The 25,870-nt window shown below is 45.1% G+C and overlaps 3 protein-coding genes and 1 long non-coding RNA gene across 8 annotated transcripts in view; 1 reads left to right on the forward strand and 3 right to left on the reverse strand.

The window, feature by feature from the left end:
* LOC125281835 (uncharacterized) overlaps positions 1-25,870 on the forward strand; it is a 358,739-nt gene that overhangs the window by 80,322 nt on the left and 252,547 nt on the right. For 2 of the 3 annotated variants that reach the window (XR_008960065.1, XR_008960067.1), the window contains exons 4-5: positions 13,051-13,127; positions 15,512-15,585. This is a non-coding gene — a long non-coding RNA (uncharacterized LOC125281835). Of the gene's footprint in view, positions 1-12,576; positions 12,707-13,050; positions 13,128-15,511; positions 15,586-25,870 lie in introns of those variants that run through there. The other variant, XR_008960066.1, reaches the window with a different exon arrangement.
* LOC125281168 (NF-kappa-B-activating protein-like) overlaps positions 1-25,870 on the reverse strand; it is a 111,261-nt gene that overhangs the window by 1,947 nt on the left and 83,444 nt on the right. The window lies entirely within an intron of this gene.
* LOC125281830 (NF-kappa-B-activating protein-like) lies at positions 444-12,461 on the reverse strand. 3 transcript variants are annotated; one of them, XM_057313950.1, is made up of 4 exons: positions 11,955-12,459; positions 9,343-9,423; positions 4,501-4,595; positions 444-604 (listed from the first exon to the last, which is right to left on the reverse strand). In XM_057313950.1, exons 1-4 carry the CDS (start codon positions 12,320-12,322, stop codon positions 495-497), a joined length of 654 nt encoding a protein of 217 aa, XP_057169933.1. In that variant the 5' UTR covers positions 12,323-12,459; the 3' UTR covers positions 444-494. The 3 variants fall into 3 exon arrangements, with proteins under 3 accessions (XP_057169933.1, XP_057169935.1, XP_057169931.1); XM_057313952.1 differs by lacking the exon at positions 4,501-4,595 and having other exon boundaries at positions 463-604; positions 11,955-12,457; XM_057313948.1 differs by lacking the exons at positions 444-604; positions 4,501-4,595 and adding an exon at positions 1,123-1,707 and having other exon boundaries at positions 11,955-12,461.
* Positions 22,265-23,950, reverse strand: LOC125281828 (rhox homeobox family member 1-like). The gene is made up of 3 exons (XM_048215759.2): positions 23,645-23,950; positions 23,152-23,476; positions 22,265-22,531 (listed from the first exon to the last, which is right to left on the reverse strand). The coding sequence occupies exons 1-3, from the start codon at positions 23,724-23,726 to the stop codon at positions 22,453-22,455; spliced, it is 486 nt and encodes a 161-aa protein (XP_048071716.1). The 5' UTR covers positions 23,727-23,950; the 3' UTR covers positions 22,265-22,452.

The following is a 25,870-nucleotide window of genomic DNA, read 5'->3' on the forward strand; positions in this document are numbered from 1 at the left end:
TCTGATATCCAAATTTCAAGATCCAGCAGAGCCTAAAACCATATGCTACGTTTGGCCTTAAGCTTTTTATACTGAAATTAATGCAGATCATGCAAGTAAGACTCTAAATGAGCACGAAAAATATGACCCGTATCAAGTCACCACTCCATCTGAGGTCTCCTGGTAGTTAAATCTCTTAGGATAGTGATGAGACGATCAAAGCCAGAGGACCCATCAATTCAGATATTACAATTAAAAACAGCCAGTTTCTCAGCACAGAACATACAATTATTGAATCACTATACTGTGCACCTGAAACTAATATAACTTTGTATATCAACTATGTTTTGAGAATAATATTTAAAAATTGAATTAAATTTAAAATACCCAGTCTAACTCTAGCATCTGACATTACTAAAATACACAAAGAAAAAGAATACATTAATCTCCATCAAGGAACATACCAGGAAGTGGTTTCAAAAACTGATATTTAGGCTGCAGATCTAGACAGTAGCCTAGTGACTCTGAAACCCTCCAATTTGAGAAGGTGGATAATGGATGGCAGGAATGCAAGGATTATGCAGTAACCTTAGCAAGGCAGGCTGCAGAGGTGGTTCTTGAAGCTCTGAAAAATGAAACGAATGTTATGGTTAAAAGTTTTCCATTCACTTGCTAACTGACAAAAAGTAGAAAAAAAAATGCCTGTTTCTCATCAAATTCCCTATATAATTTCATAGCCACTGTATTATATTCAGGTTCTAAATAGTCCTTGATAGTCTTTGACTTATCAAACTCAAAAAGGAAACTATTCTGCTTTAAGATATTTAAAAATATTAATTTACTGCTTAGCCTTGTCCCTTAGCACGTGAACAGAGTATTAAGTTTCATTGCACTCTCATATGAGCATTGTATTTGATGACATGAAAAATGAATCCATATTTTTTGAAGGTAGGGGTTATTATTGTGTTATTTAATATATTAAATATATATGATACAGAGATTTGGCTATCGTAATTACTGATTTGTATTACCAGGCAAGTGTACTAAAACATTTCACACTCTTAAAAAAAAAATTGCTTTCTACAAGCAAAGATCCTGGAATCCCACGCGATGATGATGCCCGGACGGCTCCCGAGAACACACCTTGAGAGGGAGATGTAGGACGGGGCCCAGAGCCCACAGCTAAGGGCTGAGGCCACCCAGGTCTCTGCAGGGAGGAAGGGGGCGAGTCACAGCCGCGGCTACGCAGAAAGCCCGCAGCTTCGCAGGGCTAGGGGGGAGCTTCGAAGAAACGCTACGCTTCCCCCACCCCGAGGCAACACCCCGGAACCACTGCTACCGCAGGAGGGGGCCACCCGATCGTGGACACGGGAGACCGAGGACGCCTCGGCTCACAGAAGCCACTGTACCGAAACACCCCAAACCTGGGGGACCCGGGGAGACATTTCGGGTGCACCGGCAAAACTCGTCCCCAGGGCTGGGGTCGTCCTGGCAACAAGAAGGGTGCTGTGTGCCAGTGTAAATAACCCGATCGGGCAACAGGTACACGGCCTCGGTTCCGCAGGAGCCCCTCTCCCTCCCCGAGTCCCAGAGGACAAAAACCCACGTCCTTTCTCCGCCGTGGACTTGGAACGACTGCACGCACGGACCACCGGCCCCGGGCACGATCTCGCCGAAAGCTGCCGGGCGGCTGGAGCTGACGACCGAGCGATGCTGGGCCCTCGGCCTCTGGGGAGGGGCGAAAGGGAGGACACAGAGCCCACCGCTGGCCTCGAAGGGGGGCCCCTCTTGAGGTACCTTTGCGGACGCAGGACCCTCCCGCCGGAATGCGGTCTGCGCGTCTCCTCCACCCAAAGGGCCGGCATCGGACACCCCTGGGCGAGCACCAGCAGCACCCGCGGCTGCCGCTTCTCCGGGAGCCCCGTGAGTAGCCCCTTGCAAGTGTCCCTTCCAGTGCCCGGGTGGGCCTCAGCTCCTCGCCGCGACTGGGCCTCAGCCCCGCCTGGAAGCACACTGTTCTCTCCCTAGAGGCTGACGCCACCCGGTCTTGCACGGCGGCGCGGTCCCGCTGGGGCACGGGGGGTGGGAGGGCCGGGGAAAGATGGGGTGCTGCAGGACAGGGTGGCTCCTCGTAAGCCGGCTGCGTGGGCACTTGGGGAACTTGGGAGATGGCCGTGGCCTCCTGATGGGGGCTCAGGGACGCGGCTGCACGAAAGCAGGCCTCCTTGCCTTCCTGGAGGAGCGGCACCGTCCATCACGTGCACTCACCCCGTACCACACGCAAAACAAATACACAGAGAATAAATTCAGAACTTTATTGAAAAGACTACAAGTGCCCCCAAAGAGAGGGTCCGTGAATTTGCCCTTCTCTCGAGTACATTTCGCGGGCGTTTCGGGAACTGCTCTTAACCCTGAGCGACACAGAACGGGAATGCGCTCAAAAGCACCGTGGGAAAAAACCGCCGCCGAGGCCATTGTGTGGGCAAAGGGCTCACAAGAGAGCCACCGACGGTAGGAGACCGGGAGCGACCACAGGAGGGCAGCCGCACGGAGGGAAAGTGGAGGAAGCCAGGGCAGGGGAGGCAAGAAGACAACAGGAAAGAGAGGCATGGGCTGCTGAGGTGGCCCCAGCAGCGGTGGCTCCTGAAGAACCTATACGCACTCCGGCTCCGGAATGAGGACGGCATGGCAGGGTCCACCCAAGTTAATGACGACGGGAGGGACCAGGGCCACCGGGGGCATGTTTCTGAACCTCAGTGCCCTCTGGGGTCTCCTCCACTTGACCCTCCTATTCTTTTTTTTTTTAAGATTTTATTTATTTATTTGACGGAGATAGAGACAGCCAGCGAGAGAGGGAACACAAGCAGGGGGAGTGGGAGAGGAAGAAGCAGGCTCATAGCAGAGGAGCCTGATGTGGGGCTCGATCCTACAACGCGTCGGGATCACGCCCTGAGCCGAAGGCAGACGCTTAACCGCTGTGCCACCCAGGCGCCCCTGACCCTCCTATTCTTAAACCAAACCTTCAATCAGAGAGCAAAAAAGGACATTTTAGTACATTGAGCATCGAATGTCATAGAGGACAAAACACAGCAGGCTACTCTCTATGCCCTTCAGGTTGGAAACTGCATCAGGGAAGCTAGTTCCTTCTTGCTAAAACAGCTTAGGGAAGTTACCGCCACGGGCCTCCCTGCAGCTCACCCCGAGACAGCACCCACGATGTGCCAGGCTCTGTCCCGGCTCCATGCTTGGACTCTGGGCTCCCAACTGCCATATTACTCTTCCCGTCCTCAGCAGCATGTACAGCTGAGGCACTGCTCTCTGGCCCTGCTGTGACTCTGACGCCTGGGTTGTGTGTGTCCTCACAGCTGACCAGCAGCCGTCGGGCTGCCACTAACCCCTAGTCGCTAGGCAGGTGTCACCCTACTGATGGGGGAAGCTCAGTATCATTCAAAAGTCCTGCTGATGGGATACAGCCCCCATTCTGAACAGCCCATCTTCAACAGAGAGTAAGTAACTAATGCACAGGGCCGTGCTGGATCTTTCAACAAGAGCTTTCCTTTAAGAATGACTCAAGGGTCATTCCTCTTCTGAAACCTCGTCATAGTGAGAAAGGTGGCATTGTGAGCGAGGCCTGGGCATGGAGGGCCCAGGAGCCTGTGGCTTGTCTTGCTGGGACGGGAGGAAGCCGAAGCACTGGACACTACCTCAAGAGTCTAGACACTGGGGACAATGGATGTTTAGACGAACTAGGACCAGATTTCCTCAATTCATAAAATCTTTGCCCGGCCAACAGACTGAGGGCAAAGAGGCACACCGCCGTCACTGTTGTCAGCTCCCCAGCCTGCAGCCCGCACCACCCTCCGCAGGCTTTCCCGGGCTCAGCGCCCGGTCAGCTGCTCTGCTCTGCCTACGTCCCAGCACCCTGGACAGGACCCCTGGCGTCCCGTGGGGCAGGACCTCCTAGGCCCCTCTACTCAACCAGGAGAGCCCCGTCCCATGCCTTATCCATTTTTCTGTTTCTCTATCTACTGTCAGCCCAAGAAGACTCACCCCACCCACCTGCCCACCCTGGCCTGGCACTCCTCTCTAGCAGCCCCCACCCACCATACATACCAGACATCCTTGGCCAGGACCAGCACACCCTCCACCCAAGGGCTCCTGCCATGGAGGCCCAGTCCTACACACTAGAGTATCTGCATCAGTCGCAGCTGGACCTTGCAGCCAGCTGCACCGAAAGCCTGCCCTACTCAACAGTGCTCATGCAGCTCACGACCAGGCCTTATAGCCAGCTGTGCCAAGGGCCAGCCCCACACACCAGCATGCCCACACCAGCTGCAACCAGGCCTGTCAATCAGACAGGCCAGAAGCCTGTCCCACTCACCAGCATACCCACAGTAGTCATAGCCAAGCCTAGCCGACAGCTGCACCAGTAAACAGCCCCACATATCAGTGAGTCTGCACCAATCGGGACCAGCCACAAGAGGGAGCACACAGCCTACAAAAGAGATACTCCTGGGGTACCTGGCTTGGGTGACCAGCGGGGGTTTATGCTGAGCCTCACAGACACCTTCAGGCATAAAGCCACTCCTCCAAGACTGGGACAATAGCTGATCCACCTAAAACACAGAAACAAACACTGAGACGCAAATGAGGAGACAGACAATACGTTCCAAGTGAAAGAACAAGACAAAAACCTCAGAAAAAGAACTAAACAAAACAGAGATCTACCAGATGGAATTCAAATGAATGGTCATAAAGATGCTCACTGAACTCAAAAGAATGGATGAACACAGTGAGAATTCAACAAAGAGACAGAAAATATTTTTTTAAATCAATCAAAGCCAAAGAACACAATAACTGCAATGAAAAATACAGGGCATCAAAAGCAGATTACAGAATGCAGAAGAACAGATTAACAATGTGGAAGACAGGGTAGTAGAAAGCACCTAATCAGAACAGCAAAAAAGCAAAAAGAACTGAATAAAATGAGGTTAAGTTTAAGGGACCTCTGGGGTAAAATCAAGTGTACTAATATTCACACTACAGTGGTCCCAGAAGGAGAAGAGAGAGAAAAGGACAGAAAACTTATTTGAAGAAATAATAGCTGAAAACTTCCCTAACCTGGGGAAGGAAACAGATATCCAAGTCCAGAAAGCAAACACCCCCAAATGAGATGAACCCAAAGAGACCAAGACACATTATAATCAAAGTGTCAACAGTTAGAGATAAAGAATCTTAAAAGCAGCAAAAGGAAAACAACTAGTTACATACCAAGGAACCCTAAGTCTATAAGCTGGTTTTTCAGAAGAAACTTTATAGGTCAGAAGAGAATAGCATGATATATGAGAAGTGCTAAAAGGAAAAAACTTACAACCAAGATTACTCTACCCAGCAAAGTTATCACTCAGAAGTGAAGGAGAAACAAGGAGTTTCTCAGACAAGCATAAGCTAAAGCTCATCACTCCCAAACCAGCCTTACAAGAAAGTTAAAGGGACTTAATTTTAAGTAGAAAAGAAAAATCATAACTACAAGTAAGAAAACTATGAAAGGAGGGGCGCCTGGCTGGCTTAGTCAGTGGAGCACGCAACTCTTGATCTTGGGGTTATGAGTTCGAGCTCTGGTTGGGTGTAGAGATTACTTAATAATAAAATTTTTTAAAAAAAGGAAAATTATGAAAGGAAAAATCTCATTGGTAAAGGTAAACATATAGTAAAGGTAGTGGATCAACCACCTACATAGCTAGTATGAAGGTTAAAAGACAAAAGTAGTAAAATCAGCTAGACCCACAATAATTAGTCAATGGAAACATAAAATAGTAAGGTGTAAAATATGATGTCAAAAACATAAAACATGGTGAAGGGATGTAGTACTTTTAGAATGCATTGGAGCTTAAGTGGGCATTAACTTAAAATAGATTGCTATATACGTAAGATGTTATATATGTACCTCATGGTAACCACTGACCAAATACCTATAATAGATAAACAAAAAATAAAAGAATACAAACATAACACTAAGGAAAGTCACCAAATCTCAAGGGAAGAGAGCAAGAGAACAAAGGAACAGAGAAGAACTACAAAAACAATCAGAAAGCGACGCCTGGGTGCCTCAGTTGGTTAAGCGTCTGCCTCCAGCTCAGGTCATGATCCCAGGGTCCTGGGATCAAGTCCCACATCTGGTTCCTTGCTCAGCAGGGAGCTGCTTCTCCTTCTGCCTGCCGCTCCCCCCTGCTTGTGCACTCTCTCTCTCTCTGACAAATAAATAAAATCTTTTTAAAAAACCGGAAAAATATCAAGAAAATGTCTACAAATCCATACCTACCAATATTTTTTTTTAAGATTTTATTTATTAACAGAGAGAGAGACAGCCAGCAAGAGAGGGAACACAAGCAGGGGGAGTGGGAGAGGGAGAAGCAGGCTCCCAGCGGAGGATGGGGCTCCATCCCAGGACTCTGGGATCATGCCCTGAGCTGAAGGCAGATGCTTAACGACTAAGCCACCCAGGCGCCCCCTACCAATAATTTTTTTTTATCAATAATTACTTTAAATGTAAACTTCCTAAGTGTTCCAATCAAAACACACAGTAGCTGAATAAATTAAAAAAAACAACACCCATCTATAGCTGCCTACAAGAGACTCACTTCAGATCTAAAGACACAGAGACTGAAACTGAAGGGATGGAAAAAGATACTCCATGCAAACGAAAACAAACAAAACGCTGGGGTAGCAATACTTATATCATACAAAACAGACTAGAAAACAAAGCCTGTAAGAGGACATGAATGACACTGCATACGATAAAGGGATCAATTCAACAAGAGGATATAACATTTGTAAATACCTATGCACCCAACATAGGAACACCTTAATACATAAACCAATTATTCAGAGACATGAAGGGAGAAACTGACAGTAATACAATAATAGTAAGAGACCTTAACACCCCACTTACATGAATGGATAGATCATTCAGACAGAAAATCAATAAGGAAAACAGTGGCCTTGACCAACACATTAGACCAGATGGAATTAAGAGATAATACACAAAACATTCTATCCAAAAACAGCAGAACATACATTCTTTTCAAGTGCACATGGAATATTCTCCAGGACTGATCCCATGTTAGGCCACAAGACAAGTCTTGATAAATTTAAGAAGACTGAAATCATATCAAGCATCTTTTCAGACCACAACAGTATGAAACTAGAAATCAATTACGAGAAAACTGGAAAAACATAAACACATGGAATTAAATAACCAATGGGTCGGGGTGCCTGGGTGGCACAGTCGGTTAAGCGTCTGACTCTTGGTTTCAACTCAGGTCATGATCTCAGGGTTTTGAGATTGAGCCCCATGTCAGGCTTCGTGCTCAGTGTGGCATCTGCTTGAAATTCTCTCTCTCTCTCCCTCTGACCCTCCCACTTGTGCACGTGCTCTTTATCTCTCTCTCTTTAATAAATAAGTCTTTAAAAATAAACAAACAATGGGTCAATGAAGAAATCAAAGAGGAAATTTAAAAAAATACCTTGAGACAAATGAAAATGGAAACACAACAGTACAAAATCTATGAAATGCAGCAAAAGAAGTTCTATGAGGGAAATTTTATACATGCCCAACTCGAGAACCAAGAAAAACCTCAAATAAACAATCTAATCTTACACCTAAAGGAACTAGGAAAAGAACAAAGCCCAAAGTTAGCAGAAGGAAGAAAATAATAAAGGTCAGAGTGAAAAATAAATGAAAAAGAGACTAAAAAGACAACAGAAAAGATCAATGAAACTAAGAGTTGGTTCTTTGAAATGATAAAATTGATAAAAACCTTTAGCTAGATTCATCAAGAAAAAAAGAGTGCCCATATAAATAAAATCAAAAATGAAAGGGGATAAGTTATACCCAATACTATAGAAATAGAAAAAAAATCATAAGACTACTAAGAACAATTATGTGCCAACAAATGGAACAACCAAGGAGAAATAAATTCCTAGAAACATAACAATCGTCCAAATCAGGAAGATTACACTATAGACTGATTACTCAAAAAACTCCCAACAAAACAAACTCCAGGACCAGACGGTTTCACAGGTAAATTCTACTAAATATTTAATGAGTTAAGACCTATACTTCTTAAACAATTCCAAAAAACTGAAGAAAGAACAAACTCACTCTTTGAGGCCAGCATTATCCTGATATGGAAACCAAAGACACCACAAATTAAAAAAAAAAATTACAAGCCAATATCCCTGATGTATGTAGATGCAAAAATCTTTAACAAAATATTGGCAAACCAAATTTTATACTACATTAAAAAGATCATACACCATACTAAAGTAGAAATTATTCCAGAAATGCAAGGATAATTCAATATCCACAAATCAATGTGGAATATACCACATTAACAAAATAAAGGATAAAAATCCTACGATCATCTCAATAGGTGCAGAAACAGCATCTGACAAAATTCAACAACCAAAGATACAAACTCTCACCAAAGTGAATATAGAGAAAACATAACTCAACTTAAGAAAGGCCAGATACGACAAACCCACAGCTAACATCACACTCAACAGTAAAAAGCTGAAAGCTTCACCCTAAGATCAGGAACAAGACAAGGATGTCCATTCTCGCCACTTTTATTCAACATAATACTGAAGTCCCAGCCACAAGACAAGAAAAATAAAAGGCATCCAAATTGGTAAAGAAGAAGTAAAACTGTCACTATCTGCAAATGATATATATATAAGAAAACCCTACTCTACCATCCATGTTGTCAACTGTTAACTCAAAAAAAATCACTTTGTAAGGCTAACATGTGACACGCAACCTGCTATTAGGTTGAGAAAAAACAATTCAAAATAATATAAATGTATTTGTCTTAATACTGAACCCTTCTATGAATAGGAAATTAGCACCCCCCTGAATTACAATTTAAAAAGAACAATTAAGGGGTGCTGGGTGGCTCAGTTGGTTAAGCGGCTGCCTTCAGCTCAGGTCATAATCCCAGGGTTCTGGGATCGAGGCCCGAGTCGTCGGGGTCCCTGCTCACTGGGGGGCCTGTTTCTCCCTCTCCCTGCCGCTCTGCCTACCTGTGCTCTCTCTCTCTCTCTCTAATACAAATATGATCTTTAAAAATAAACAAATAAATAAAAAACAATTAATATGTTAAAATCAACTAGCAACATGTTTTAATCGTTAGGTATGTTCAATGTTTTTAAATTCTAGGGGGTAGCATAGCATAAATCACAAAAAAGAAGAAAAAAACGTAAAGTGTACTTAAAAGTTATTCATTTAACAAAAATTTTGACAATAGTCTCTGGATTTAAACAAACGTTACATCTTTTAACAGTATTTTTTGAATCACTTACTCTGGTTCTGGATTCTTTGGAGAAAGTCCCCATACTTCAGGAGCTCCCAATTCTCCAATCCTCTCTCTCTCCCTTAATCTCCTAGAAGATATAGGCATATAAATTATAACTCCATGGCTAAATGGTCTCCTAAATATATAATCAATTCAAAGGAGTCCAGTTAAGTCCTATTTTCCTATTTTAAAAGTTAAATTAATAAATTAAGTATACTCATCGTAATTTGATGTTCTTGATAGTACTATCAAATGGCACAGACTACAGACAGCCTGAGGCCAGGCCAGAAATACAGCCTAAAAGGTTGTCAAGTGCATCTCTTCTGCCTCTTGCATGACCTAGCTCCTAATTGCTCATTTCGTCTTCTGCAATATGTGACACAAACAGTTTTATATTTGGAAATAACTTCTTTGTTTACATACATTTTTGAGAGTAAAGAGCAATCTCTACTTTTGATTTAGTCAAACCCGTTTTCAGAAACTCAGGAATTAATAAAGAAAACAAAAATGAAGCATTAGAAACAGAAAATAAAGAAAGCTCTGAAAATGAAAGAAAAGTTTTATTTGACAAAAACTGTCCTAAATGAGAAACAGGGTTTTTTTTTTTCTGTTTTCCCTTTAGTTCCTTTTTTTGGGAAAAGGACTATATCCTCTATCTACTCTTGGAGGACAGGAAAAATTTGTCATTTTTTTCTTTTAATTTTGCTCACAAACAAAATACAAAAAACAAAGGCTCAATTCCTCAAAGTTTAGCTCCTTGTGATTCCATTTGTTACACACACCCACCCACCCCTTACAAAATAAACTGGTTTGATTGCTTGAATATACTATTTTTTACTTCTTTATTTAGGAGAAAAGATTATAATCGTGCAGAATTAGACTCAGGTTTCCCACTTGAAGAAAGAGCCTAAAAGGGTTATACTTATAACCCAACTTGGACTATATATGCAGGGGGAAGTATGACAGGCTGTAAGAACAGTCACGTTCTCATCCCTGCTGCCCCCAGCTTCATCTGTACTCGTAAGGTAAATTATTGATCTTCTAAATGTACAAATGCAAATTTCACCCAAGAAGTTCTGATATCTTTTTTTTTTTTTTAATGATTTTTTATTATATTATGTTAGTCACCATACAGTACATCCCCGGTTTCCGATGTAAGGCTCGATGATTCATTAGTTGTCTTTTGATGAGAATCGTCCAGTAGGAAGCTGGTTGCTTTTTGACGAACACAGCCAGGAGGTAACTGAAAAATTTAATTTGGAGAGGTAGGTCTCCAACCTAACTCAGTAGGTTTTTTATTGTTTCTGCTTCCATTCAGGAAACCCCAATAGCAAACACTCAAGGACTAATTATTATGTCCCAGGAACTAAATCATCACAACTCTAAAGGCTCAGCGCCAATTTTAGCCTTTTTAAATGGTTAAGAAATAAAGCTCAGAGAAGTTCAAGAAACTTGCTCAAGGTCATACAACTATTACACAGCAAAGCATGGCTTCAAACTCAGGCATTCCGATTCTGGAGCCCGTCCTCTTCACCGCCATCCTTTATTACTTCCCATTCTTGGGAAAAAAGAGATTTATGGAGACGTCGCCCAGCTTTGGAATCTTAACCTGCCCCTCCATGCCTGTGCTACTCTTAAAAATCTTTTTTGACACAGAGGACATGTAGGGGCGCCTGGGTGGCTCAGCCGGTTAAGCGCTGGCCTTCTGCTGGGTCACGATCGGGCCCCGGGGGCGGGCTCCCTGCTCAGCGGGGAACCTGCTTCTCCCGCTGCCTGCTGCTCCCCTTGCTTGTTCTCTCCCTCTGTCAAATAAATTTAAAAAATCCTAAAAACACACACACACACAGGGGACCTGTAGAGCACCTAGTACAGCGCCTGACAGAATTTAACACTCAATAACCATTAGCTACTAAGACTTACACGATAATAATTATAACCCTTTCCCTTTCTCCTTCTTAAACTATCCACTTTTCCACTCCAATACGCACTCATGAGAGGACACCTGATCTCACCCTGACCTCGGTTTTCACGGTCACACTGAGACCACCGAACAGGGCCTTTTTCCACGTAGCTTAATCAACAGTTTAGCAGGTCACTTTTCCCACATGCAATCATCTGGTCTCAGGGGTTCTTCTCCCCTCCGATTTAAACTCTTCATCCCCAGCCTTCCCGACTGGCTACACGACATTTCCACTGTACACGTCCTGTCACCTCCAACCTGTGTGATCATTCAGCAAGGTACGGTGGTACGCCTACAAAGCGCGAGGCACTGCTCATTTTGGGCTAATAGGTCTCCTTTGCCAAAAGCTCAATCGAGCGCGAAATAAAAGCACGCTTGGAAAAAAAAAGTAAGCAAAATAAAACAGCTACAACCAAGCGAAAACTGTAATTCGGGTAGGTCTGAGGCTCCCGACGGAACCGCTGCATAGCCAGGAGGCAGAAGCAGCGAAGACACCAGGGCGCGGGGAGAAGGGGCCCGAGGACGAGTGAAAACCCAAGGGGAGAAACGGGCGGAAAAAGGCGTTGTCGGGGGAGGGGGGTGGGGCTGAAGGGCTAGGCAGGGGCGCCCGGCAGAGAGCGAAAAGCGCAAGTCAGACTCCCAGTGCCCGTCTCACTCACTTCTGCCGCAGGCTCTCCTCCCTCTCCTTGTCCAGAAGGCTAGGCCACGGCTTGTCGCTCCCGTAGGGGCGCGAGTAGCCGCCATAATACGCGGTCGAGGAGGCTGACGCGAAGGGGTTGCCCCGCAGCGCAGAGGGCCGCTCCCGGGAGCGTGACCGCGAGCGGGATCGGTAGGACTGGTGTCGCGACCCCTGACTGAAGCCGCCCAGCTGATGGCTGAGACCATTCCGAGAGCACGAGTGCGAGCGGCGGCCCCGCGGGGAGCGGGCGGATCTGCTGGGTTTAGGGCTCCTCGACGAACTGCGACGCTTTCCCCCGGAGCCCGAGGCCTCCCCCTCAGGGCTGCGCGAACCCGACACCGGAGCCATCGCGGCCGCTGGGTCCCCTAAGCCGCTAGAGAAGGGGGCGCTCTCGCGAGCCTAGGAAGATCTCGGTTGGTCTGGTCCCAAACCCGCCGTCGCGCCACCGCCCGAAACTGAGGAAACCTTGGAAACAGTTCCGGGTACGTCGGCAAATCCCTTCCCCCGACCTAGGCGGTCCTGCCCACGAGACGGAGATGTGTGTATCGGTGTAAAGAAGTCCGTGGGGCAACCGGATCCACTCACCCTTCCGGTCCCGAGTGAGGCTGCTCCTATCTAAACTGGACTAGAGAACGAGTCATTGCTTTAGCCTCGAGTTGAAATACCTGAAGGGAAGGGCGAGAGGCCACAGGAGACCTTTCCCCGAGCGGCCGTGTGAATAACAAAGCCAATGTAACTTTACAGATATACGTTGTTTGCATGTGTGTGGCTGTGTGTAGGAGTATACCACCCCACACACAATTTTTTCAAAGATTTTTATTTATTTGAGAGAGCGCGGGCGAGCACGAGGGGGGGAGGTAGAGGGAGAACAGACTCCCCGCTGAGCAAGGAGCCCCAGGTGGGGCTCGAACCCAGGATGGTGGGATCATGATCTGAGCCGGAGGCAGTCGCTTAAGCGAGTCACCCAGGCGCCCCCCCCAACTTATTTTTTCTTTCTTCCTTATATTTCTTTTCTTTCTTTCTTTCTTTCCTTTTCTTTTCTTTTCTTTTCTTTTCTCTTTTTATTTATTTGACAGAGAGAGAGATAGCCAGCCGTAGAGGGAACACAAGCAGGGGGAGTGAAAGAGGAAGAAGCAGCCTCCCAGCGGAGCAGGTAACCCGATGTGGGGCTCGATCCCAGAACCCTGGGATCACGCCCTGAGCTGAAGGCAGACGCATAACGAATGAGCCACCCAGGCGCCCCCAATTTTTTCTTTCTAACCTCAAACAAAATAAGGAGGGTTTATCAATATTGGTGGTGAGCTGTGATGTTTAAGCCGCATTTGCCCAGTTAGCTTAGAGGGCGCAAATTCTTTGTTAATAATTTGAGCCTGATACACTACAGTTAAGCTCACAGCCCAGAGAAAACTGCTTATTCATTCCCCAGAAATTCATCTCCACTAATATGCACCAGCAAAAGGAATTTGTAAGCCCCTTCTTGTCCAGCCCCTTAAACTGGTCCCATCATACACTAGCTCAAGCAATACATGGTTAATGGTTATCTATTCTATTCATTTCATACTGTTTTTAAAAGAAAGAATATTTGAACACTAATTTACTGACTTTAATTTGTGAAGGTGCAATGAGTTTACTATGGAAATTCAGAATCCAGTCTACTAGTAGCTAGATGGCCTTTTGGGCCTTTCCTCCTAAGAAGTAACTTATCAGACCATGAAAACTAATGCCATCAGTTATTGGAAATCTCCTTTTTTAGAATTTAAGGGAAAGATGCTAACATAATGTAAATGGAAAAAGTGAACCGCACTACTGGATATCTTCTATGTAAAAACAGTTGATCATGGGATGAGCGCCAAGGACTGAACTGAGTAGGAGAAATTATATGATTTGGGGTGGGGATTTGGAGAAATTTCTAATAAGAAAGTTTTGGATGGGAGCACCTGGGTGGCTCAGTCGGTTAAGCACCTGCCTTTGGCTGAGGTCATGAGCCCAGGGTTCTGGGATGGAGCCCGCTTCTGGCTCCCTGCTCAGCAGTGAGCCTGCTTCACCCTCTCCGTCTGCCACTATCCCTGCTTGTGCTCTCTCTGTCAAATAAATAAATAAAATCTTTTAAAGAAGAAAGTTTTGGATGGAAAACCTATCCCTAACTTTTGGGATACCAGGCTGTACACTTTCCCATCTACTGGCTATAAAAGCCGACTTTGCAACAGCCCTTGGGCTACCTGCCCAATGGCTGGTAGACATGCACTTTAGTTCCAGCGATAAAACCCATGCCCCAGCCCCTCTCGTTGGCATGATACTACAAAATAATTTAAAAAGTTTTAAAAACTTAACGTTTGGTATGAAGTGTGAAGCCATCTGGTCCTGGACTTTTGTTTGTTGGGAGTCTTCTGACTACAGATTCAATTTCATTTCAAAATCAGCCTGTTCAGATTTTCTATTTATTCTTCATTCAGACTCGGAAGAGTGTATGTTTCTAGGAATTTATCCATTTCTTCCAGATTGTGCAATTTGTTGGCATATAATTTTTGGTAGTACTCTCTTACAGTCCTTTGTGTTCCTGTGGTGTCACTGGTAACTCCGCTTTCATTTCTGATTTGATTCACCTGAGTGCCCTCTCTTTTTTTTCTTAAAGGTTTATCAATTTTGTTTATCTTTTCAAAGAACCAGCTCTTAATTTCACTACCTTTCCTATTGCTTTTTCAGTCTCTATTTCATTTATTTCTGCTCTGATCTTTATTATTTCCTTCCTTCTATTAACTTCGGACTTTGTTCTTTTAGTTCTTTTAGGTATAAGGTTAGATTGTTTATTTGAGGTTTTTCTTGTTTCTTGAGGCAGGCTTGTATTGCTCTGAACTTCCCTCTTAGAACTGCTTTTGCTGTGTTCCAAAGATTTTTTAATTAACTAATTAATTAATTAACAGAGAGAGAGAGTGCAAACGGGAAGTGGCAGGCAGAGGCAGAGGGAGAGCAGGGATCACGACAGGAGCCAAAGGCAGACGCTTAACCAACCAAGCCACCCAGGCGCACCTTTATTTTTTAATTTTTTTTGCAAATACTTTTTTAAGTTTATATTTTCATTTTAATTTGCCTCAAAGTATTTTTTATTTCCTTTGACAATGCTTTTGTCCTAAAGAACCTACAGATTCCTGCTCCTCCAGCACATACCCTAACATTAGTCAGTAAATCTTCATGGAAGGCCCAGGTGCTTTTCAAGCTGTTGCCCCTGTGCTGGGTCCGAGTTTATGCACAGGCCCTTTAGCCGCGGAGCGGCAGTTTTCTACAGCCCTCTGACTCCCCGGGAGTTATGCCCCTCTGATGTGCAAAGCCAGACATTATATGGGATCATCTTCCTGGTGGAGGTCTCCAGGGCGGGAGGTACCTGATGTTCGGCTTAAACCCTTGCTCCCCATGGAGGATGTCCACACCTGTGATGTCCTCCCACTTGTGGGTCACTGCCCTGGGGGGTGTGGGTCCTGAACAGACTGCATCTCTGTCCCTCCTTCCCTTCTTGATGTGGCTTTTTCTTTGTATCTTTAGGTGTGCAAGAATTGAGCTGCTGGTCCTGAATTGCTCTATACATAGATGCAGCCTTGGTGTGACCATGGGAGGAGGTGAGCTCAGGATTTTCCTACTCTGTCATCTTGACCGCCCCCCAGGGCACACATTTTTAATTCTAATGAGGTCCAAGTTCTCAGTTTTTCTTTCATGGGTTGTGCTGTTGGTGTTGTATTTTTTTTTTAAGATTCATTTATTTATTTTAGAGAGAGAGACAGAGAGCGAGAGTCCGGGGGGTGAGGGGTGGAGGGGCAGAGGGAGAGGGAGAGAGAAACTTCAGGAGACTCCTGGTGCTGAGCATGGAGACCCCTGTTGGTGTCGTATTTCAAAACCCTTTGCCAGGGGTACCTAGGTGGCTCAGTCGGGTGGGGTCTGACTCTTGGTTTCGGCTCAGGTCATGATCTTGAGGTCACGATCTCGGGGTCGTGGGATTAAGCTCATCTTGGGGCTCTGTGGGGGCTCTGCTTGAGATTCTCTCTTTCTCTCCCTCTCCTCTCTCCCTCTGCCCCTCCCCCCCACTCGCATGCTCGCTCGCTCTCTCCCCCTAAAATAAATAAATACATCTTCAAAGAATATTTTAAAAACTTTTTGCCAAGGCCGAGGTTACCGAGATTTTCTCCTACATTTTACATGAGCACAGACAGTCTCTTTATTTATTCAGTTCTTTGATTTCTTAAGTCAGAGTTTTATAGTTTTCCACATATAGATATTGGGATATCGCACATATTTTGTTGGGTTTATGCCTTTTATTTCAATTTTTTTGGTGCTAATATAAATGATGCTGTGTTTTAAATTGTACATTCCAATTGCTCATCGCTGGTATATAGGAAAGTGTTTGACCTTTGTATATTAACCTGTGCCCTGCAATTTTGCTATAACTATTTATGAGTTCTAGGAAGATTTGTTTGTTGGTTTTTTTTTTTTTTAACAATTCTTTGGGAATTTCTCCCTAGACAATCGTGTCATCTGTGAACAAAGACAGTTTTATTTCTACCTTCCCCATCTACATACCTTTTTTCCTTTGTCTTACTGCATCAGCTAGGACTTCCAGTATGATGTTCAATAAGAGTAGTTAGAGAGCTCCCCCCTGCTTTCTTCCGGATCGTAGTAGGGTAAAAGCCTCTAATTTCTCACCACTACGTATGTTAATAACTGTAGGTTTTTCATAGATGTCCTTTATCATGTTGAGGAGCTGCCCTTACATTCCTAGTTTGCTGAGAGGTTTTTTGGTTTTTTTGAAGATTTTATTTGTTTGAGAGAGAGAGAGAGAGAGAGGGCACACACACAAGCAGGGGGAGAGACAGGTAGAGGGAGAGGGAGAAGCAGGCTCCCCGCGGGGCAGAGAACCTGATGCGGGCCGATCCCACGGATCACCTGAGCCAAAGGCAGATGCTTAGCCCCCTGAATCCCCCAGGAGCCCCTTGCTGAGCGTTTTTAGCATGAGTTGGTGTTGGATTTTGTCAAGTGCTTTTTCTGCATCTGATGATATGATCATGTCATTCTTTAGAGTGTTGATGTGATGGAGTATATTAATTGACTTTTTGAATGTGAACTAGCCTTGCATACCTGAGATAAATCCTAGTTGGTCATAGTATATACTTCTTTTCATACATTGTTGGATTTGATCTGCTAATATTTGGTTGAGGATTTTTGCATTTTTTCATGAGAGTAATTGGTCTTTGGTTTTCCTTTCTTACAATGTATTGTCTGGTTTTAGTACCAGGGTAATGCTGACCTCATAGAACAAGTTAGGAAGCATTCCCTTGGTTCTATTTTCTAGACCAGATTATAGAGAATTCGTATCATTTCTCCCTGAAACATTTGGTAGAATTCCCCCGGTGAACCCATTTGTGCCTGGTGCTTTCTGTTTTGGAAGGTTATTAATTATTGATTCAATTTAAAATAGATATAGGCCTATTCATATAGTCTATTTCTCTTTTATGAGTATTGTTAGATTGTGTTTTTCAAAGAATTGGGCCATTGTTTCTAAGTTATCAAATTTGTGGCCAGAGTTGTTCATAATATGCTTTTATTATCCTTTTAATGTCAGCAGAATCAGAAGTGATGTCCCCCTCTCATTTCTGATGGTAGCAATTTGTGTCTTCTCTCTTTTTATCTTGGTTAGCCTGAACAGATACTTATCACTTTTATCAATATTTTCACATAACCAACTTTTGGATTCATTGATTTTCTCTATTGTTTTCTTGTTTTCAATTTCACTGATTTGTGCTCTGATTTTTATATCTTTTCTTCTGCTTACTTGGATTTAACTTGCTCTTCTTTCTCTAGGTTCCTACGGTGGAAACTGAGATTATTAATTTTGGATTTTTCTTCTTTTCTAATATATGCATTCATTGTGACGAATGTCTCTCCATGCACTGATTTCCTTTGCATCCTCAAATTTTGACAAGTTGTGTTTTCATTTCCATTTAGTTCAAAATGTTTTTTTTTTTAATTCTCTTGAGGTTTATTCTTTGATCCATGTGTTATCTAGAAGTGTGTTTTATGGCCCAGGATATAGTCTATCTTAGTGAATGTTCCATGTGAGCTTGAGAAGGATAAGCATTCTGCTGTTGTTGAAGTATTCTATAAATGTCATTTAGATCTGGTTTATGGATGGTGCTCTTAGTTCAATTATATTTGATTCTACTGGTTTTCTACCTGCTGTCTTTGTCAGTTTGTAACAGAGGGGATGTTGAAGTCCTCAAGTACAATAATGGATTTGTCTATTTCTCCCTGCGGTTCTGTCAGTTTTTGACTCATGTATTTTGACACTGTGTTGTTAAGCATGTACACATTAAGGATTGGTGCCTTCTGGAAAATTGAGTCTTTTGCTGTTATGTAATGCCCCTCTTTATCCCTGATAATTTTCCTTGTTCCGAAGTGTGCTTTGTCTGAGATAGTGCAGCTTTGTTTTGCTCGGTGTTGGCATGATATATCTTTCTCAATGTCTTTACCTTTAAGCTATCTGTGTCTTTGTATTTATTTATTTGAAGATTTATTTATTTATTTGAGAGAGAGAGAGCACAATCGGGAGGGGCAGGGAGGAAGGAGAGAGAATCTCAAGTGAACTCCATGCTGAGTGTGGAGCCTGATGCAGGGCTCGATCTCACAACTCTGAGATCACCCCCCGAGCCGAAACCAAGAGTTGGATGCTTAACCATCACTCAAGCACCCCTGTGTCTTTTATTTATTTATTTATTTATTTATTTATTTATTTATTTATTTATTTAAGATTTCATTGGTTTATTTGAGAGAGAGAGAGCACACAAGCAGGGGGAGTGGCAGGCAGAGGGAGGGGGACAAGCAGGCTCCCCACCAAGCCGGGAGCCCAACGAGGGGTTTGATCCCAGGACCCTAAGATCACGCTTAAGTGACTGAGCTACCCAGGTGCCCTGTGTCTTTATATTTAAAGTAGGTTTCTGGGGTGCCTGGCTGGCTCAGTCAGAGGAGGGTGTGACTCTTGATCTCAGGGTTGTGAGTTCAAGCCCCATGTTCGGTGTAGAAATTACTTAAAATCTTTGAAAAATAAAAAAATTAAAAACAAAGTAGGTTTCTTTAGGTGACATGTAGTTGGCTCTTGTTTATTTTTTTATCCAGACTTACTGTCTCTTTTAATTGGCATATTTAGACTATTCACATTTAAAATTATTCTTGATATATTTTGATTAATATCTACCATTTTTATGATCATTTTCTATTCTTTGTTATTGTTCTTGGTTTCTATTTTGTCTTCCACTCTTTTTCTGCCTTCTCTGGTTTTAATTGAACTTTTTATTATGATTCAATTTTCTCTCCTCTCTTAACATCTCAGTAACACTTAGAAATTTTTTTTAGTGGTTGCCCTAGAATTTGCAATATACATTTACAACAAATAAGTCCACTTTCAAGAAACACTAGATCATTTCACTGGTAGCACAAGTACCTTATGCGGAGTGTGGCCAGTTCCTTTCTCCTATCTTGTATAACTGTGCTGTCATTCCCTTCACTTATCCATATGCTATAATTACTGAATACATTTTTGCTATTATTCTTTTGAACAAACCATTATCTGTTAGATCAACTAAGAATATTATAAATAGGGGAGACTGGGTGGCTTAGTTGGTCAAGCATCTGCCTTTGACTCAGATCATGATCCTGGGGTCTTGGGGTCGAGCCCAGCCTCAGGCTCCCAGGAGCCTGCTTCTCCCTCTGCCTCTGCCACTCCCCCCTGCTTGTGCTCACTCTCTCTCAAATAAATAAATAAAATCTTAAAAAAAAAAAAAAAAACAACCACAGGGGCACCCGGGTGACTCAGTCAGTTAAGCGTCTGCCTTCAGCTCAGGTCATGATCCTAGGGTCCTGGAATCGAGTCCCGCATCATGCTCCTTGCTCATTGGGGAGCCTGCTTCTCCCTCTGCCTGCTGCTCCCCCGGCTTGTGCTCTCTGTCTCACTCTCTCCCTCTGTCAAATAAATAAATCTTTAAAAAACAAAAAAGAAAAAAAGAAAAACAACCCCACAACATACAACTCTTTATGCCACTGAGATATTAAACTCCAGTGGGAGAACCTATTTTTTTATTAGTAAAATATTTTAAGAAAGTTACCACTGCAGCCTCTTCTTCGGTTTACCCTTAGAGAGCATCTACTACGTGCTAAGCTTTTGACTGTAATTCCTGCCTTGTCTCTCTCCTCCCACCTTTAATATTCTTTAATGGTTTTTCCAGCTCTTGAATGTGGGTCTAGCTGATGAACTGCACCAGTATCTTCTGCTGCCGCTAAGCCTGGTAACAAGATGAAGAAATGTCGGTATCTTGACAGCAGACCATCAGTGTCCAGCTGCCTCTGCCCCCGACAATCTAGGGGCAGTGTTGTCCTGGTTGTGGGGGAAGCTGAACGTGATAAAAGCTTCCGGAGTCTAAAGTAAATATTCAATAGGAGCAGGTTGGATTTTAAAACAGGTTTCCCTCAAAGATATCTAAGGGGTTATTCATCTTCGGAAAACCTCTTGAGAGTTACAAAGATGACCTGACAAGGAAGTCCTGGGCATTGTGGCTTCTTCCTAGAACATAAGAGTTGCTGACGCTCCGGATACTGCCTTGATATTTTAGCCTGTAGAGTTAAGGAAAATTTAGACAAACTGGGTCTGAATTCACTAAAACTCAAGACTGCCAGATCTGTATCCCATTTCCGCGACTACACTCATATGCATACCATGGGACAAAGCTAATAACTCATCCTGGATTTTGGTTTTCACCAATACTCTCTTAAGATAACTTATGATTTTCTCTGGTCTCAAATGGTAGTCTTTTGACCTACAAATTAGACATTACTGCCTGAACAAGTGAAAAACTATTTCAAATTAACACAGGTAAGAATCTGGCCTAAATTGAAAGCCTCGCCACCAACACCAAATTCCATAAAACCCATCTCTTCAAAATAGTACCATCGAAAAACATATCCTTAGAAATTCCTTGAGAATATTCACTCATGAAGTTCGATTTGTGCCATATCTACAAGGTATGTTTGTATGCAATTCTTCTCTAACCTTTTCACTCTTCTTAACTCAGTGAAACTTTTTTCAAGATTGTTATTTCCCAGGTTTTAGCATAAAAATTGTTCTCATTTGCTTCAATTTTTAGACAAATGTCCAGTTTCCTCCAACCTCCACTATAATGTATTTTAAGCAATGTTTTCAGGCTAACACATGAAAGTATTTCAGAAAATTAAAAGGTAGGGCTGCCACTGTCTACAGTGCTTTACTACAGACTAAAGCAACAACAGGAGAACCAGGCACTTGGACTTGAAATTTATCTCCCTGGGGGGCACCTGGGTGGCTCAGTCAGTTGAGTCTATTGGTTGAATCTTGGTCATGATCTCAGGGTTGTGAGATGGAGCTGGTGTTGGGCTCCCAACTCAGTGGGGATTCTGCTTGAGATTCTCTCTCACTCTCCCCCGTCTACCCCTCCCCCTGTTCATGCGCTCTCTCAAATAAATAAAGTCTTTATGGGGCACCTGGGTGGCTTGGTTGGTTGGGCATCTACCGTCAGCTCGGGTCATGATCCTAGGGTCCCAGGATTCCTGGATCAAGCCCCGATTTGGGCTCCCCGCTCAGCGAGGAGTCTGGTTCTCCCTCTGACCTTCCCCGCTCTTGTGCTTTCTCTCTCTCTCAAAAGAATAAATAAAATCTTTTAAAAATTAATTCTTTTAAAAAACAAGAAATAAAAGCTATCTCCCTGCATCAGTCTCGGTGTAAATGAACAGACATTACTCATATAGTGTGTTCTCTGTGTGGGAATAATTCCCTTACCCCAAGGCCTGAATATTTATAAATCCACTTTTTTTGTGGATTTAGCTAAGAACTTATGCCTGGTTTTAAATATTTAAAATAACAGTACAGGGGCACCCGGGTGGCATGGGACTTCAGCTCTGGTCATGATCTCAGCATCCTGTGATCAAGCCCCCGCCCCCCATCAGGCTCTGGCACTCAGTGGGAAGTCTGCTTCTCCCTTTCCCTCTGCCCCTCCCCCTGCTCTCTCTCTCAAATGAATAAAATCTTTAAAAAAATAAAAATTAAAAATAACAATATAGTCTAATCCTCTCTTAGCCTAGGTCTTCTTGTGTTAATGTGTATACTTCCCAGATTTGACCCAGCCCCAACATGACTCCACCCAGAATTGCTCCCTGAATGATACTCGTTAGAAAGAGCTGAACTTTATTTATATTTAATTTTGTGCAGGAAACAAGACAAGCAGTTTAATTCTCTTTTATTTTATTGTTTTCCTTTAACGGTAATGGGCAACTTCCATAAAGTGGGATTTACTTATCCCATTTTCCACTCACCAAAGCCCTAAAATTCAAAACTTACTACCCAAACATGGAAAAGGCAACCAAAACAACTTGAGAATGTCTAGAACAAAAGCTTTTAACTCCTGAAGCAGGTTTTAGAATGGCTGCCCAGCCGAATCGCTTTTTTCAGGTTTACGGACTTCCATCACATCTATGGGTATGGAAAGCTTCTTTCTGAGGGAAGAAAATTGCAAATATTTAGTATCTGGAGTTGTGGATGAAATGAGATATACAATGTACATTTCATGCTTGTTTTTAAATTTATATTTCCCCCCAACTCCCCAGCACACATTTCTTTAATACCCAAGTCTGGGCTTGCTTTAGGGACAATCTTCCTTTGTGTACACAATTTAAGGGTACCTTGAAAAACTTCAGAATTCAAGATTAACAATTTTAATGTAGTATTTAAAAGTCAAGACTAATGCACAAAAAATTCCGGGACCACCAAATTATCAAAATGTTAAATAAAGGCAAGATCCACCCCTTCACTCGCACAACCGCGCCTCATTTTGCACCCTGATGTCACTCCTGATCCTGATCGCGATCGTGATCCAATAGAATGTTATTTACAAAAACAGGAGCCCGACCCGAGAGTTTCCTGACGATTCGTTTATATACTGCATGAAAATATTTACCTTGATGCCCACGGGGGCATCGTCCCCACCTTGGAAAGAGCTCGAGGCCCCCTAGGTAGCTTTGGCTTTGGAGGCGGGGAGAGAGACCTGGGAGAGAGCCCAGGGCGTCCCCGAGGGTCCTAGAGATGGGGGGGGGGGGCGCCAGAGCAAGCCACTCACCGCCCGAACACGTAGGGGTATTGAGTGCGTTGGAAAACGCTCTCCAGCTCCTTCAGTTCTAGCCGGGGGAACGCGCTGCGGTGGAGGCGTTGCTGCCGCTCCTGGGGCTGCGGCCCCTCGGCGGCCGCCTGGGCCTCGTCCTGCTGCTGCTGCTGCGGGGGCTCTTGCCCGCAGCCGCCGCCCGTGTGGTTCTCGTCGTCCACGGGGCCCGCTGCTCCCGCGCCACCGTGGCTTTCTTCTCCTGTCGCGGCTTCCTGCTCAGGTTCGGGCCAGAGCTCCTTCTCGACGTCTCCTCCCGTTACGGAGACCACCGCAGGCTTCGTATCTGGAAAAGAAAAGAGAGATCAGGGCGCTGGAGCCCAGGGCGCGTGGGACGGCGACCTGAGAGCGGCGACATCTGCCGCGCCACTGCGGCGTCCCGTCCACTCGCCTCCCCCGGGGAAAGGCCGTTTCGTAGACTTCGCCAAACCCGCGTCCCGGTTCGCGCACTCACCCAACGGTTCTCCTCCAAGTTCATCGACTTCCAGGCTGCGGCAAGCGGTGCCCTCTTGGCTGCTCTCGGGCGGAGGCTCCATGTCCAGAACGCCTCCACAGACTCGCGCGGCGGCCCGCGGAGACTCCGGGGTCCGGGCCTGTCTCTGTGCGGGGTGCGGTTTACTACGCCTCTACCTCAGCTTCAACGTCCGCGCGCTCTTAGACGCCGTCGATCCCCGTTACTTCCAACGGCCAGGTGTGTGGTGGGCGGGACTTGTCGGGGCGAGCACGAGGCCGGGGCGTGGCCACGAAGTAGGCGGAGCGTTTGCCGGAAGGGTGCTACCGCCAGGGGGCGCGCGCGGGGGGGGGGGGCGACAACTCCCGACTCCCGCGGGGCACTGCCTTGGCGTGGGGGGTGGTGGGTGGTGCCAGCCAGCCGGGGGCGGGGAAGGGGTGGGGAAGGAAACTTCCCACAGCTCTCCCGAGCCCTGGGAGACGCGTTGGGAGAACGTCTCGCCGCCTGCCCTCGCTGCACGCGGGTCGGTGCAGGGTTCTCGCCCTAAGCTCCTCCAGGGCGAGGGACGCAGAGGTAGGGCTGGAGAAGTTGCGGGGGGGCTTCGTGGCAGCCCCAGCACTGAAGCGACGGTATCCCCGTCGCCGTGTGGGCTCTGAGCACGACTCTCCCCTCCGGCAAGTCAGTGACCAATGGATGGGACTCTGGTTGGGTTCCGTTCGCACCCAGAGTCCACGAACCGGGCTAGTGACCGGACGAAACGATTAGCTAGAGGGCTGCTTGCTCTGGGTTTTTGCCATACGCGCGGAAAGTGGAGCCCATCAAGCTCTCCTGGGCGCTCCGGAGCGGCAGCTTGAGGTTGGGTTTTACAGAGCACTGTGGGTGCTCGGATGCACGCTCTAAGAAACCCAAACCTCCCTCTTGCGATAGGAACAAATACCCCAGATTTGTATTAAGGAATTCACATCAAGAGTAGAAATGGAGAAACCTGTCCACTGTTTTGAGCATCCAAGAATGCTTGCGCTGCACGTGCTGGACGCGACTGTGGGGCTTACACCCTCTGCCTGCTGAGCTCCGCTTCCGCGCCCCCGCTGCAGGTCCTCTGCAAAAGCGCACGTGTTTCTGGGCTGGGCAGGTGCTGGGGACTTGGGTTAGTTCCCACTTTTTTTTTTTTTTTAAGATTTTATTTATTTATTTGACAGAGAGAGACAGCCAGCGAGAGAGCGAACACAAGCAGGGGGAGTGGGAGAGGAAGAAGCAGCCTCCCAGCAGAGCAGGGAGCCCCAGGCGGTGCTGTGCTCGATCCCAGGACCCTAGGATCATCACCTGAGCCAAAGGCAGATACTTAACGGACTGAGCCACCCAGGTGCCCCATGTTCCCACTTTTTTATTCTCCTCCACTTTCTCCTGTTTCTCCTCCTCCTCTTCGTCTTCCTCCATCTCCCTTTGTCTAGAACTGTCTTCCAGAGCTCTAGCTCTCCACTGATAAATATCAAATAAAGAAGAGCCAGGGCAGATTGAGGGCTCTGTTTCTCCCTTAAAGTGATGTTTTGCATAGTGTCCAATACCGCTAAATGACAGCCGGTGTGCACCCTGCTACTTCCCTCTGACTACAGTTAGGAAAAAAAATATATGTATATACCCAGTGCCCAATAACTTGCTGGACCTGGTGCGAGGAAAAGCTAACTTATACTCTGGTGAAAGATCAGCAATCACGTCATGATCCGTATCCGAAAGACATCAGCATCCTAGTCCCTCAAGGAACAGATTAACTATTCAGTGCTGTCCTTTGGGATGGTAAGCTCCAGAGTCATCACTTCTTATAAACACCTTCCATTCATACAATCCAATTTTTAAGAAGTCCAATTATTTTGATGGTTTTCAATTTTACCCGTTTCTCAAGGATGGGTGAAGAATTCATAGAATTTCGAGAATGATAAAAGTCATGTTTTTAACTGTGTCCCTATGATTTCTTTTTACTTTTTAAAAAAAGATTTCATTTATTTATTTGTCAGAAAGAGAGAATGAGAGAGAGCAGAGGGAGTGGCAGGCAGAGGCAGAGGGAGAAGCAGGCTCCCTGCCAAGCAAGGAGCCCAATGTGGGACTCGAGCCCGGGGCCCTGGGATCATGACCAGAGCCGAAGGCAGACGCCTAACGACTGAGCCACCCAGGTACCCCACAATTCTTATTTTTTTAAATATCCAGTGAATAATGTAGATAATGACAGTTACA

This window comes from Ursus arctos, chromosome X, assembly GCF_023065955.2.
Source record: "Ursus arctos isolate Adak ecotype North America chromosome X, UrsArc2.0, whole genome shotgun sequence".
Classification (NCBI taxonomy): Eukaryota; Metazoa; Chordata; class Mammalia; order Carnivora; family Ursidae; genus Ursus; species Ursus arctos.

Excerpts from the sequence above, each read along its gene's own strand:
- LOC125281830 (XM_057313948.1), bottom strand. The coding sequence starts at position 12,322 with ATGGCTCCGGTGTCGGGTTCGCGCAGCCCTGAGGGGGAGGCCTCGGGC. Across the intron at positions 9,424-11,954 it reads GAGGAGAGCCTGCGGCAGAA|GAGATTAAGGGAGAGAGAGA; the intron begins GTGAGTGAGACG and ends TATATCTTCTAG. Across the intron at positions 1,708-9,342 it reads CCAAAGAATCCAGAACCAGA|AGGCCGAGGGCCCAGCATCG; the intron begins GTAAGTGATTCA and ends GCCCCTCCCCAG.
- LOC125281828 (XM_048215759.2), bottom strand. The coding sequence starts at position 23,726 with ATGGAGCCTCCGCCCGAGAGCAGCCAAGAGGGCACCGCTTGCCGCAGC. Across the intron at positions 23,477-23,644 it reads ACTTGGAGGAGAACCGTTGG|ATACGAAGCCTGCGGTGGTC; the intron begins GTGAGTGCGCGA and ends TTTCTTTTCCAG. Across the intron at positions 22,532-23,151 it reads TACCCCTACGTGTTCGGGCG|AAAGAAGCTTTCCATACCCA; the intron begins GTGAGTGGCTTG and ends TTCTTCCCTCAG.